The sequence below is a fragment of the Varanus komodoensis genome, unplaced genomic scaffold (genome assembly GCF_004798865.1).
Source record: "Varanus komodoensis strain SLA01 unplaced genomic scaffold, ASM479886v1 scaffold96, whole genome shotgun sequence".
Classification (NCBI taxonomy): domain Eukaryota; kingdom Metazoa; phylum Chordata; class Lepidosauria; order Squamata; family Varanidae; genus Varanus; species Varanus komodoensis.
The window spans coordinates 173989-188935 of NW_025336664.1; the positions used below are offsets into that span (position 1 = coordinate 173989).

The window sequence follows — 14947 nt, forward strand, 5'->3', positions numbered from 1 at the left end:
TTTAAATTAAATTTTATGAAACAAAGCATTTTTAGAAAGAGAAACATTTGGCAAAAATGTTCAGTCTCGCATCACTTCTTCCTAACTCCACACATTCATCATGCATAATGTTTCGCCCTCCTGAGAACAGCACATCCTGAGCAAAACTTCACACATGCAATTAACAATACTCCCTGGAGTTTGTTTTACTAACAGTGTCCAAGAGATTCAGATATGCACTCGCTTCGCACCATCATAGTTTGCATCCTTAGTCCTGTTGATAAGGTTCTCACAGCTCTGACAAACACAGCTGTGTTCTGGTCAAGGCCAACCAAATTCTCCTGAACGGAGAAGAGCCATTTCCTGGAGCAAAGGGGCACAACTGTCTCATGGTCCATGAATGTGGCTACTCATTCCACTCCAGCTTCCTGCAACTGGTTAAGGCTTAAATCTTAAAGCACAGTGCAGAGAATTTCTGAGGCAAAGGAAGTAGCTCATACCCAGCTCAGCTTCAATCCTGTGGCTTCACTTTCCCTCCCAAGTCAGGGGTGTGAGGTAGAAAAGTCCCCTGCTTTTTATATTCAACAATCAGATCCAGTTTGGATGAGCCGACATGGCTTTTTAATATGACTTTTTAAGCTGACATAAAGTAACCTTTGAGGTTTCCATTACACATGGGAGTGGAGAATGACACAAAGAAAACAGTGACTTACCACAACCATGAAAGGCTGACCTGAGGTTTGAACTGAGGGCTTCTAACTTCATAACTAACACGTCTAATCACTATGATCTACTGGCAGTTTCTTCAGCTTCTGAAAATATGGTGCACTGAATTAAATACGTTTTGGACAGTTACAAACACAATTCACCCAGAAACAAATATTTTTCATGTATACTCGTATGTGCTTGTGGATATTCCCTGCCAAGAATTAGGTTGGCAGCAAAAGGAAATGTATTAACTGTCTGATCAAGGAAGTTCTCCACAAGGAGGACGATCTCCCACACTCCCTCCCTGAATAAAGCTTTGTTTATCTCACTGACTTCAGAGGTTACGGGGCTGCTTTTCATCAAGCAAGACTGGAAACAGTGAGGGCCTTGTAAGGGAGAGGGGCCAACAGGAGCCCCGATGGGACAGGAGTTGTTTTTTCTTTTTCTAAATCACAAGGATTGCTGCAGGCACAGAGCAGCTTTTCCAGGCCTCTTCCTAGCTGCTGTCGAGGCGACTCTTCTACCCACTGGGAGAGACGGATGCTTTGTCAGACTGGGTTAGGATCAGAGGCTCCCATCAGCAGGTTCAAACCAGTGCTGGAGCAAAGCAGAGCGGAGAAGCACAGACTGTGAAGACACACAGCCACCCAACTTTTTTTTTAATAATTGTAAAATAAGGGGGTTTTACAAGGTCATCCTTGGTGGGGGGAGGGAGGAATTTTTTCACAGATCCATAGCCCTCAGCCAACAACCAACAATCGTTTATTAACCAAGGAAGCCTTTGGTGGGAAGGGAGGCCTTTAACTTGAAGTGACAGAGGAATGAAAACAGTGCGATATTTCTATGCCATAGAAGTGAAAGCCTCTAAGTGCCCCACAGGAGACATCAAGAACTTGTAATCTTCTGACTAATTCCTTTGATCCAAATCACACAATTCATCCTCCCCCTTTCCGACATTTCAAACCACCTTAAAAAATGTATTCTGAGTGATGGTTGGGGGTGGGGGAATCAGAAATGGTGTTTTATCTGTTTCTGCAAGAATGTTGTAAAGGCGCTGTATCTATTCTAAACCGTAGTGATTAACACTTCAGTGTATGCCATTTAGACTGAGAAGTAGCATTGTGCGAATGTTATAGAAAACCTGTTTTGAAAAGAACTGGGAGGGAGAGGAGCAGAGACACTTCTACTTTCTTATTACAGCTGAAACCTGGTAACTAACAGAATGTACAATTACCTGCCCCTCCAATCCAATTCAGGCTCGCTCCCTTTTTTCCCCAGCAGGGCAAATGGTTCAGGAAAGGTTTATTTTGGCAAAATGGAATTTAAAACAACATTAGTCTAAGCTGTCTCTGTTCCATATGATATAATATTCATAACATTATGAATAATATGAAGGATCAGATATGCAATATAGCTTGCTTCTTCTATGAAAAGGCAGTGATCAAGAGACTGTAGATGTCTTCTCAAGTTCAGGATGCCTGCCATCTGGCTATAAACAGAGACCTTAAACACAGCTCAGTTATTTTTTCCACCATCAATACACAGATTTGTATTTCCTTTATCTTAGGGAAGGAGGGGACTCACAGGAGCAGAAAAAGAGAGAAATGATCCACAGGGAGCCCACGTAATAATCTAGAGTCAGTACAGGAATTGCAACCCAGAAGAAAAATATGGAGAAACCAACACTGTAATGTTCATAGGCTTTTTAGGAAGGGAGGCTATTCATATCCTGATTATGTGTGGGTAAATTTAGGACTTGCCTTCAAGTCTTGAACTTGCACCTCTGGAAGAGCCTTGTCCAGGAATTAAAGGCCAAAAGAGAACCACTGCATAGATGCAGAACTGGTGGGGTTCTGTTGAAATGGCTGAAAGCTATTTTGTTATCTTCCAAGCTGGGATCGTCTCACAAAAAACAACATTCCTCAGGCAACATGATACGTGCAAATATGTTATAGAGCCTCAATGCCAGTTTCAAGAAGAGGTTATTTTTTGAGAAGGGGGATTGGAATAGAGAAATACGGGGGGGGGGGGAGGAGAGGAGTGTTTCAGGTTTTACCAGTGATTGCTTCTTGTCTCCAAATTGGCCGCCAAAGCCATCTTCTTTTTCTCCCACCCCATGGTCCTTTTCTCCCATTTAACCCTTGCAAACATGCCCTTGCAATCACAGCTAGGGAAAGGAACTAAAGTGTGTACATATAACCTAGAACACAGAACTAGCAGGCAAAGAAAGGGTTAAGCATGTAAAGGGATGAGCACACAGGACCCAATTCCACATCAGGCTCTCTGGAAGCAGCAGCACTGCTAAATGAGCACACAAATGCATATGCAGCACTGTGGAACTGTGTGTTGTCAAGGCTCACACAAATGCCTTCATGTTAAGTGAGTCCATCAGTTTCCCATGTGCACATAATGCAGTGAGATACACACCCACAAATGTGCACAGGACAAGAGGCATTACAGGGATTTGTGGCTGGAAGCCTCCTACATTAGGAAAGCACAGCAACTGCAGAACTCTGGGGTCTGCTGTGCTGCAGAGCCTTAAACTCACTGATGGTCTTAAACTCACGGGTGCACTTCATGTGTTGCCTTCCTATAGGCAAGAACCCCTGCCACCCTCAGAAGAGCAAGCAAGGATACTGCAGTCATGCGTACTAGTGCCTTTCACTGGCAACAGACCCCACAGCCAGTCATCCTATGCCTGCAACGGGAAGCTTTTCCTACATACTTCCCCTCTACCACCAAGTGCTCTTGGGAATGAAGGATAAACACCAGGAATCCCCCGGAGTAGGCAGCTGTGCCATGCTCCACAATCCACCTCCTTGCTGGCATAAATCTTCCCGAGCAGTGCCAGGCTTCTAAGAGGCAACGAACGCCCTACAGCCAGGGCTGTGTCTGCTCACACTTGGGCCACTTCCAATCCTGAGCTCAGAGCAGCATCTCACAAAAGCAGCGGGGGGGGGGGGGAGAACAGGAGAGGGAGGGATAATTCTATCTGCTTCCTTCCCCAGTTGCCAGCTACGCAGGCTCGAGGTTGATCAATGGCCACTCAGTTTCATCCTGGCACGGTGCCGTCAGAGCAGCCTCCAAACATCCGATGTGTGGTCAGCAGTGCAACATCACAAGCAAGCAGTCAACTGAACTATGATCTAACAGCAGACAGGGAAGATGCAATGGTCCAGTAAATGGCATGCTTCTCCGTCCACAAGACCCCCTCCCCGGCCACCCCCGCATCACTCCTGACATTGGAATGAGCACCAGATAGCCCCAGATAATGGGTGGATCAGTTTGTAGTCACCTGCCCCTGCAATAGACCAGGGAAGCAAAGCTCACCTCATTTTCACAGTAATTTTAAACCAGGAGCTTGCCCCCCCCCCCCCGCACTCCCCCCTTACTCCCCACCTCCACAGTCGCCTTACCTTTTAAATGTGACACAACTGTGCCTGTGGATTTTTAATGCAAATATGACAACATGAGACAAGGAACAGAACCACTCTGGATTTTTTTTACTCAAAATAATAAAAATAATAAATAAAATTCTTGACAGTAGGAAAACAGTGATTAGAGCTAATTTCACAATGAGATTCACAACCCTCAAGAACATGTTAGCTTCTAGCATAATGAACCATGTATGGCTAGGGAGAGCATACAAACAGGATGAGATTCTGTGCTGGAACAATTTGGAGCAAACTGAGAAAATTCAATACTGGCCAAATAAGGTGCACTGAAAATGAAGTAACAGGGAATTAAATATGTTCAGCTCAATAAAGACAAAAAAGATCTTGGTATTCCTCTTTCACAGTGCCTAAAACAAATAAACTGATGTTAAGAAGCCTGAATATTTTCTTTAGCTCTGCCTCTAATATCGAATATGTAGCATTCCATGTTCTTGGAGGGAAGAGGAACGAGGGGAACTGGAAGGCACAGGCACTTAGGAAGAGGTAGGTATGAACAGTTTACAAGGCCCATTGCCCCTGGCTGCAGTGCTATTCAAATTCTCTTGGATTCTGTGCCTTTAACCAACCCATCAAATGGATTTCCAGTGCCATGCCATTTAGCAAAACAAATTCAAGATGCAACTCCTACAGTTCTGCCTAAGCTAACACTGTTGTGTTTGCGTAGTTTTTAAGACTGTAGAAAAAATACCTTTTTTCTGCTCTTCTATGCTGTGCTCCAAGGTCATGCACAATTCTAGTGGCATGATATCATATCCATAATCAGAAAACAAGCTTTGCACTCATCTGGTTATTATACCCAGAACTCTATTAGTTATGCCTTTGAATCAGCAGTATGAAACAGAAATCCCAATATAGCTCTGAATTTCTCCCTCTCAGTAACTTTTTGTATAATTCTGTTCCCCTCATGGACAGATGGGACCATGAAGCTAGAAGAGACACACTTCTGGGGAAGGATTTTGTAACAGCCCCTACACTACAACCTGGGTGTTTAATGCATGGGAGTGCTCACATATAGGTTATATTGTATTTTACTTTATACCTAAAGGTTTGTGTGTGGGAGAGCATTTGCACATGATATGGAGGGCCTTTATAAAAACAAACAAGCAAACAAACTCTTTTAGTTGCACAGCATCTCTTTCAATAGAAAAATTCTCTCCTCTTTACATGTCTGATAGTATGTGATATGGAAAGCCCTAAGTAGCTCCCAAGTGGTAACAGTGAAGGATTCAGACAGTTTGGAGCCCTGAACGAGTGCATACATTTTTTATTTACAATTACAATGAGTTCATATAATGCAGCAGCTACTCTGGAAAACAAAGATTGGAAGGCTTTAAGGATGCCTTCAAGTGAATTATTAAAGCATCTTTCAGCCATGGGCACCTCTTTAGATATAGAACCCCAAGCTTTAGCAAAGGCCTTTTCTGTCTAATGTTAAAGCTCACCATGACCTCTTCATGGCCACTCCATGATCACGGTATCCCACATAATTTAGTGCATTTCCTATCAGCAAGAGAAAAAGTAAGGTGTGGGGGCACCAGCTATGCATTGCGCTAAACCATCTCAGTTATGTTAAAACGATGTTTAAATTTTTATTACTTTCCTATAATTACCCAATAGCGGAAGCTCTCTTTAGCATGACAAAATGAGCCACAGATGAACCTTGGTCTTGTACACTCCCCGCTCCTCTCTCCTCCTGCCGCCCAACTTCTACTTCCACTTTCAGTTAACCACAGCTTCCCTAGCTAGGAATTAGGGTTTTTCTTAGCCTGCGAAGCAAGCTTGAGGCAGCATGGCTAGAAGCTGGCTTGCTTTAAACCACACTTAGTGCCTACTCAGTCTGCCATGCCAGATGGCATGGCAATCTGTAAAGGGGCTGCAGCTGATTGGCAAGACACCTGCTTTGTGCATAGAAGATCCCAGGTTTGATCCCAGCATCTTCAGGCAGGAAGGAAAAGCTCGTGCTTGAAGTCCTGGAGAACTGCTTTCAGTCACTGCTGACCATTCTGGCTGGACAGACCAATGGTCTGATTCAGCATAAGGCAGCTTCCGAAGCTCCTATGATGGTCAAAGGGAAAGCAAAAGCTTCTGAGTATGGGAGGAGAGGGGAGCACACAAGACAAGGCTCAGCGGCTTGTCTGTGGCTTGTTCCTGCAGAAGATGGCTTAGGGCTAAGGGGCGTGACCTTCTGCAGCCTGAGGACTGAAGTCCTTGGGAGCCGCATTCCAGTGACAAGGCCAAGAGAAACGAGCCAAAAGCAGGAACTACAGTCAAGGACCCATTACTCAGAAAGTACGCAACACTGCACTTTTTACTGGGATGGAAGCCTCATTGCACTTCCAGATACTTTCCAAAAAGCCAAGCCAAAATTAAAGTCAATCCTCATCTAGCGTATGCATCTCTACATCCAAAAACTCAAATGCAGCACTTAAAAACAAATGAATGAATGAATGAACAGACAAATAAACAAAACACACCCTAACTCACAAGACTGTCACTTATGTCCTACTTTGCAGACCAAATTTTATTTATTCATTTATTTGCTTACACTATTTTTATCCCATCCTTAACAAACATCTCAGGATGGCTTATAATGTAAATAAAACATAATAAACACAACAAATACAACAAACATAATAAAATGTGACAGAGCATGACCATTAAAAACCTAGTTAAACTATTTAATACATCCTCCACATTAGTAGCACCCACAGTGACCCCACCATTCAAAATGCAATATTCATGTTTATTGATTTCTAATTCTTCTACCATTGTTGGGACCAATGTTCCCTGCTTAAATAAGTATTTAAATCACAATGAGCATTTTACTTTAGAGAGGTTTAGCCACAGGGGCGGCTGTAGCTCTGTAAACAACCAAAAAAACCCCACAAAATGCTGAAGTGCTCCAAAAATGCAGAATGCTTCTTGAAAGTCAGCTCCAGTAAGGAATTGGTCCCTGTGAAAAGCACAAATCAGGTTGCACCAACCAGGGAAAAGCAAGGAAAAAACTGTTCATGGGGAGGGGAAAAAAGGATTAGAGCTACAGCTGGCATGTGGGTGAGGAGAGGTGTGGTGGAAAGGGGGCCACATGGCAGAAAGTTAACATGTCCAGCTTTGAGAGCTTTGTGGGCCTGACTGGATAACCTTGTGGACTGAGTGCTCCTCATTTCTAGTTTAGGGTTATGATGTGGGAATGTAGCCACCATGTGGCACAGCTTCAGAAAGTGCTCCCCACAACAAATCTTCTCACAATCCTAAGTAGAAAAAGTACACTCTTCCAGATGTTTCCAAATTAAAACATGGTTCCTTCAGTGCAGCTGTACTGAATGCACTAGTGATGGCAAAGACAATCTAGACACTGAACTTGCCAAACATCTCAGAACAGCTGAAATGAAGTACATAAAACTTTTTGCCAAGATTTTGTTTAATATTCCATTAGGGTTTGTGTGGGGAAAGACGTGCAGCGTTTTCCTCCATTTCTGATGCTTTCATAACATTTCACTTTAGATCATACTATCCCTTCCCGATTCTCCCTGCAGGATGTGGTGGACAACTCCTGTTAATTCCCTCCACCATGGCAATTGGATGTGCTAACTGGGGATGGTGGTGATTGTGGTCCATCACAGGTGGAGAGCACAAGTTGTAGAAGGCTGACTTAGACAATATCAAGGCATAAAAAAGGGAGGGGCCAGATCCAGAAACTTGTCCAGAATGTGATCATGTTTTGAGGCCACCTTGAAACTCAGACACTTCCAAATCCTGGCAAACAGCAAAAAGCTTCACAATATACACAATGGTCCACTACTGCTAACACTGTGTGTTCTCGCAATCCATTTTTATAAACTCAGTCCACACACACCCTTCATGGACATTTTTCCCATGGAGGATTTATAATAGAAGCTCAATGGAAACACAAGCACCCCCTACTTTCAACTTATGTACAACCAGCATTACCTTAAGCAGCAATTATATGCAGCATTGAACATACAACACATCTTAAATGTCCCTCCTGGGATGCCAGTAAGTAATTCTGTCCACACAAAAGAGTTTCGATCCACACAGGTACAAACTATTCTACATGAAACCAGGACTTACCATGGGGGTACAACCAAGTGGCACATACTCCTTCCAGCATTCAGAACCTGAGAAAGTCCTTCTATCTCCTGAACCAGCAGAAGTGAACTTCTACTTACCCAGTTCTGCTTACCCTCAGCTGTTCTGAAGCTAGAATTAGCTTGCTTAGGCCCCAACCAGCTTGGCTTTTACTGCCTAGAATCAACAGTGCAGCACAAACTCGGAGTGTTTTGGAGCCATGAAGTAAATTAGAACACAAACACCACCTCTCCAAAGAGGGACCAATTCCAAAACTACACGATCCACCTGGACCACCAACTGGAGCAGTGCCAAATAGTGAGTAGCTCAAGAGTGCCAACACAGAGTTGCAGAACAGTGAATCTCTCAGCACCTGCTCAGCCCAGGAATTTGTTTTCTGTCCGAACAAATCCTTGCACAGATAACTCTCCCCACCCCAAGCTTTCCTGAGTTTAGCAGCTTACTCCTACGAGAGGGAAAACTTCTTTTTCAATTTTTAAACTACTGGGAGTAGAAAATACCTTCCAAACTACTGCAAATCACCAGAACATATACCTTCTGTCCACCCCTGCTGCAGAAGCAAGGACTGGTCCATTCTATTCAATTCCAAAGGGTGTGATAGTTTAATGGTCCTGCTCTTGACCTGCACACACCAAGCATATTTTAAGCTACATCCCCTATTAACAGCAGCATCTTGCAACTGTCACTTGAAACCGTGACTCAGGCTGCACCAGCGATGGTCCAACCATCTGTCTTGAGATGCTGTCTGTCCAGTGTTCCTCTCAGCAACGCTGAGTACAGGAAGTTACATTTCTTTTGGGCACAAACGGGCCTTCCTTAGATCATCAAAACTGATCACAAATCCCATATCCACAGCCCTGAGTGAGTAAATCAGAACCAGCAGCCCATTACCTGTACTAGTGCTTGTTCTGAAGTAACAGAAGCATGCCTTCCTTCCCACAGTTATGTGAGCTGGCCCAGATCGAAAGGACTGGGAAATGGAATCATGAACTGCAGGCTATCTGCTGATTTCTCCTTCAGTCCACAGACCCTTTCACTGCAACAAAGGATGATCTATGGAGTCCCCAGGACCTGCACCTTCAGAAACAGCTTTTGCAGGGAAGTGAATGGCGGTGACAAGAAGCCCTCCCCCCATCACAAAAGCTTCAGCGTACATCACAGTAGCATGCACAGCTCTCTTGATCTACTCTTCCCATAGGATAAGAGCATGGCAGAGGATATTAAATTCCTGCTTTAGCCAGATTGACTTTAGCAGCCTTACTTATTTTAATAGCTGCTGTGGAGCGTCTGAAGTCTATTTTATATAAAACTGCTCAGACTAAACATTGCTAGTGCTTCTCTTCCTGAACCCAAACTCCATTAGTTTGTCTTCCAGGAAAACACCAAAAGATTATCTGCAATTAGCTGCAGTTAAGTGCCATTCCCCACCACCACTCCAACTCTTTCCCCTATAGATCCATCAATACCATTACCCACTTCTGCTGTCTGCAGTGCTCACTCTTGGCATATCAGATACGTGCATGTTTCAACCACATGGGGAATTACTTGAAGTCCTGGATTCGATTAGCCCTGTTTGGATTCGGTATGCTTGCCAACGTTAACTGGAAAGCTTTCACCTATCAGCAGCCAAACCTACAGCAGGCACAATATTTTGAGACGTGCAATGAGAGGCAGAACAGCTTGAACTACACATTAAGCAAAAAATTAATTATGATAATACCACAATGAAATGCAGCCATGGCTCAGGCAAGAGGTAGCAGCTGACCAATGTGCAATATGAAGAATGCAAGAGGCCATCCAGCAAACCCTGAAAAAGGGCAGGGTGTTCGGCCTCTCCTTCAAAGTTAAAAGGGGGAAACTAATCATTTGTAAATGTCAACACCTTTCATATCTGACAAATATACAACTCTGCATTCATTTCTTTTTTTAGCTCACATCATGTGAGCAACAAGCTTCAGCTGCAATGAAAAAATGGCAAAGAAAGAGTGAGCAGGAAGGCAGGCATATGAAGGAAATAGTTTGCAAAATGCAGCTGCAAGAATAAAGGGTTCAGAACTCCTGAGGATTTCCAGTAACCCTTTGTGAACAGAATTCTGCAAGTGACAGTAAAGATTAAGTAACAGATTAAAGACTACATGATGCTAATGCCTAGTCATGGGCACGTTCATAGGACCGCACTGCAAAACAAGCCCGAATCCCTGCAGCCGGCCATTTAGGAAAATGAACCACAAATGTGTGACGGTGGCACGCACTATACACAGGAATCCCCCCCGTGCTTTCACGTCTATGTGAATGTGCCCTTAGTCTAGTGCAGGATTCAGCACATGAGATGCAGGCAAAAGCGGCTCTGTGCTGTGGCACAGCTGTCCAGCTCGTGCCATGAGATTAAGCGCATGACTGAAAAACCTATGCTGCTTCAGGTACACTATGTGCACCAAGCGTATCTGGCCACAGTGGACAGCTAGTTCTCCCACTATCCTTGACCACTGGTTATGTTGGCTGAGGCTGATGGGAATATTGTTCCAAAACATCTGGCAGGTACCAGGGTGGAAGAGGCTGACCTAGCTACTTTACATGTGTTCAGCTCTTTATGGCAGAGCTAGGCAATGTGGTATCCTCCAGATGTTTGAATTATGACTCTTATATACTGGCCAGTGTGGCCATGTTAAGGGATTATGAGAATTTTAGTTTAAAACATATGTAGGGCTCCAGATTGCCTCATCCTCAAGCTCAGTTCTAGGGCCTGATGAATGCTATCCCCAAGTCAGACATATTTGGCAGAGGAGAAAACTGGAGGAGAGAATACTAACAGGATACACGATAGCAGTTAACATGATAGCAGGCTTGTTCGCTGTTGCTCCAGCAGAAAGGGTTGGAACCCATAAATGGAAATTGCCAGGAAGCAGAATTTGGACAAACATCAAGAGATACCTTCTGAATGGACAGGTTGTTTGCCAGTGGACCAGGAGGCTGTAGGCTCTCCATTGCTTGGATGTATTTAAGCAGTAGCTCTCTCTCAAGGGTTCTGTAGTTGTAGCCTGCACTGCAGATCCTGCCCTAAGCAAAGGGTTGAGCTGGATGATCTCCAAGATATCTTTGAATTCTGCTACAGTGTCCAAAATTTTAGGAGAGAAACCATCTTTACTCACCTTAACTGGAAGGATCATTTGTTTTGAAGCAACAAAAATCCTTAAAATGCACCTAGAAGGTGCTGGATAAGACAAGTGCAGATAAACAGATATGTGAAGGCATTAATTAAATACATTAGGACAGTCAAACCTTTCGTGACATAGGCACCAGGAGAACAACTCACTCAAATGATCTTTCCTCCAGTGCTCATGAATGCAGTGTCACATGCAGAACATCTTCTACTTTCCTGGACAATATTCTAACAAATTGGCAGAAATAATGTAGCTGTTAAAAGGTGAGCATGACCTTAATGGTTATCTCAATTGCAATTACAATGCTCTGGCCAATGTGCCCTAGGATTTGTCCATCTCTGTTGCTTAATGATCAGACCCAGGAAGCTTCTGCAGCTTGGAGATTGTGTGTGCTTCAAACCTTTGATACTTTCGGAACTCATTAAAGGCTCGTTTACCCACTGCAGGACCTTTTATTATTATGGAGGTAAATTTTGGTTAATAGCCAAAGTAAGGCTTGAGTTCAGAGTACCCAGCAAATGCATCAAAAGTACATACTAAATGTTCTCATCACAGGCTGTGCAATCATATATGGAAGTCCCAGGGTAGGCTATATAATAAGGTCAAGCTCTTGAAGAAACAGCATAGCATATATGCAACCACCAGCCAACAAAATCACACAGCTAAAACAGACAAGCACGACAGGGTTACTATATAAATTCCAATCAAATGCAGAACTGACCACTGGTAAGCAGGCCCAAGGGATGGTTATGAAAGCAAAGGACTGATTTCTCTCTCCCTTTCCTTTTAATAAACCTCTTTTTCTCAACCAACAGTTTCTTTACCCACTGTCTCCTTCCTTCCTTCTGCTAGATTAACCCACAGCCAATGGAAAAGAACAATCACTTGCTAAGAAAAGCAGTAGAGATCTTGCTCTTTTGAGCTATTTAGTTCTGCAAATCAACAGCAAAGACAATTCAAAAACACTCAATTTCTCCAGAAATGAACACCAACCTGGATACAGAAGAATGAAGAACACTAACAATTGCAGGAGAAAGCCAGTAACTAGACAAGAAAGATCCACAAAGTTGGCTCAAAACAGAGATGACAACATGAAAAATACCGCCTTAGACAGTATTAATGGCCAATGCCATATCCAAAGCATTCTTTGAGGTCAATGGGGTTACTATTTACATAGGCTTCCACAGCCATGAAGATACAGAGATAATTAGGGGTTAGAGACTGGCTTTAACTATTTGAAGAGCAGATAAGGACGGTTTTTAGCACATCTCACACAACCAGATTAGACATGGGACTTGCTTCTTTTTCTTTTGCAGGTGGAATAAGGTAAGATGGGGGCAGAAAATCAGTTCTGGGAATAACAGTGGAAAACCAAAGTATCTTCACATTTATGAAAACAAATACAAAAAACTTTCAGGACTCCAGAAATATGTCATTCCAATAGCAAACCCGGCTCCTTTAAAATTTTTAAACCTTCAGACAAAACATTCATTCTTTAGGCACAGTCTTTGTCTATTTTAATTTGCAAATCAGGCCAATTCCCTAGAGATGAGAGTTGCCTGGATGTTGACATGGTACGTCGTTTTAATACTTAAAACCAAAACCGGACGCAAAGCAAAATACCCAAACCAAGCCTCTGAACAGGCTCAACAGCCCTAACAGCCACGGCTGACCACTCAGCAGATCGGATTCTTTCACGGTGCCGGGAACTCGGGGGCTTTTACCGAGTAGCCAAATCCGCTTGGCGAGATTCGCGTTTGCCTCGCTCCGGGAGGACTGGACGGGCGGCGCTTCGGCATGAGGAGCAGGCAGGAAGGGGCGCTCTTGCAGCTAAGGGCGAGATGGCACTAGAGATGTGCATGGGCGCATACCGAACTAAGTACTACCAGAGACTTCATTAGACCACATTAGGAGAGGAGGAAGGAACAAAGCGGGTTCTGAAGACCCAGCCGGAGACTATTGCACAGAAGTTGGAAACACCGTTCCAGGCAGAGTCGCGTCCCGGAGCGCGGGCTCCCCACGGAGAGCTGGCGCACACCGGGCAGCCACGCAGCGCCTCTCCCCCACAAGGCCGAGGGGGCCCCGCAGGGCTCCCAGCGCAGGACCGAGCAACCGCGAGCGATCCGCGGGGCGCGGAACAGGGACACCCCGCCTCGGCCGAGCCCATCGCGGGCGAGCGGGCACAGCGCGGAGGAGGGGCCCGTGCGCGCGGCGCCTCCGCCGCAGCCGGCGATGATCGTGGCGCGAAGTGCGCCGCGCAAGGTCAATCCCTCGCGGGGGGCAGGAGGCTGCGGGTGCGTGCGCGGGGGAGGTCGGGTGGGATGCCTGGGAAATGCGGCGGCTGCAGGCGCGGGGACGAGCGAGAGCGCACCTGCTGGTAGTCGGCGTCCCTCGGGCGGAAGGCGCTGGACACGGGCTGCAGGCTCAAGCTCACATGGGGGAGCCCGTGCAGCCAGGATGCCCACCAGGGCGCCAGGTAGTCGGCTCGCGCCGCCGCCAACATCGCCGCCTTTCCCGCCCGCCGCCGCAGCCACAGTTGCTGCCCGAGCCAGCCGCCACCTTCCGCGTCTCCCGGCCTCTCTGGCACAGCGCCGCGGGCCCGGCCTCCCTCGCCGCCGCCGCCTCCTCCTTGAACTCCTCCGCCAGGCGCCGCCCCTTTCTTTTCTTCGAGAGGAACGTGGTGGCGGCTGGGGAGGAGAGTCGGGCTGGGGTGGGGTGGGGCGAGGCGGGGTGCGCGAGCCCCTTCGTTTCTGGGAGCGGACGCCCCCTGCAGGGTCCTTGGCCGCTGCACGAATGCGTACGGCAGGGCTTGGGGTGGACTGAGTCGCGCCGATCTCCGCTCCGTCTGCACCAGGCGAGTTGCCGTCCATAGCCTGGAAGCGGGGTGCGGAGAAGCCTCTATCGGTCCTAGACAGAAATGACCCTCCATCCCCCGCTGTGCGCACACACCCCTTCTCTCCAACCGAGGGAAGCTTTTGTCTGCTGGGGAGGTCTTTTTCGGTGGTAGCACCCCAAGTTAGGGAAAGCTGCTTCTACACCTAGCAGGAGAACTCGGAAATTTTCACGTTTATGGAATTTTGTTTGATCTTAAGGTAGATAATGACCAGATGTAGATTCTGAATTTTCTCCAGCCAGGGAAGCAAATCCCATGCTGAATTGATTATTAGGCACACCAGCTTTTTTTTTTTTTTTTTTTTAAACGCATCTGGGTATTTAAATACATCAGTTCTCCATATAATCGTGTTTGAACTGTTGCTTGTGTTGTTCCTGGTTGCTTTATTCTTTACAGTAGTCTTTGTCATTTTGTGTTCATTGAGAAAGGTGTTACACTTGTGCCCACAACAGTCTTGGTCTGTCTTGGAATCATTATTTGCATAGCACTTTTAGTAGATCACTTAAGATTTTTATTATGTTCAAGCAGCATACGAACCCTATTAATATATGCAGCACTTTTTGAAGTGACATGATTAAAGAGGTAAATCTCGGATTCAAGGAACTTGTACATTCCAAGAGAATGGGGGGACATAAAGGAAG

General features: G+C 45.4%; 1 protein-coding gene across 3 annotated transcripts in view; it reads right to left on the reverse strand.

The window, feature by feature from the left end:
* Positions 1–13957, reverse strand: part of TTYH2 (tweety family member 2) — a 77366-nt gene extending 63409 nt beyond the window's left edge. For all 3 annotated transcript variants that reach the window (XR_006413631.1, XM_044418983.1, XM_044418984.1), the window contains exon 1: positions 13785–13957. Coding sequence is in view for 2 of the 3 variants with exons in the window: in XM_044418983.1 (XP_044274918.1) it covers positions 13785–13916 (132 nt within the window). In the remaining variant the exon portion in view is untranslated. The remainder of the gene's footprint in view (positions 1–13784) is intronic.
* Between the last annotated feature and the right edge of the window lie 990 nt (positions 13958–14947).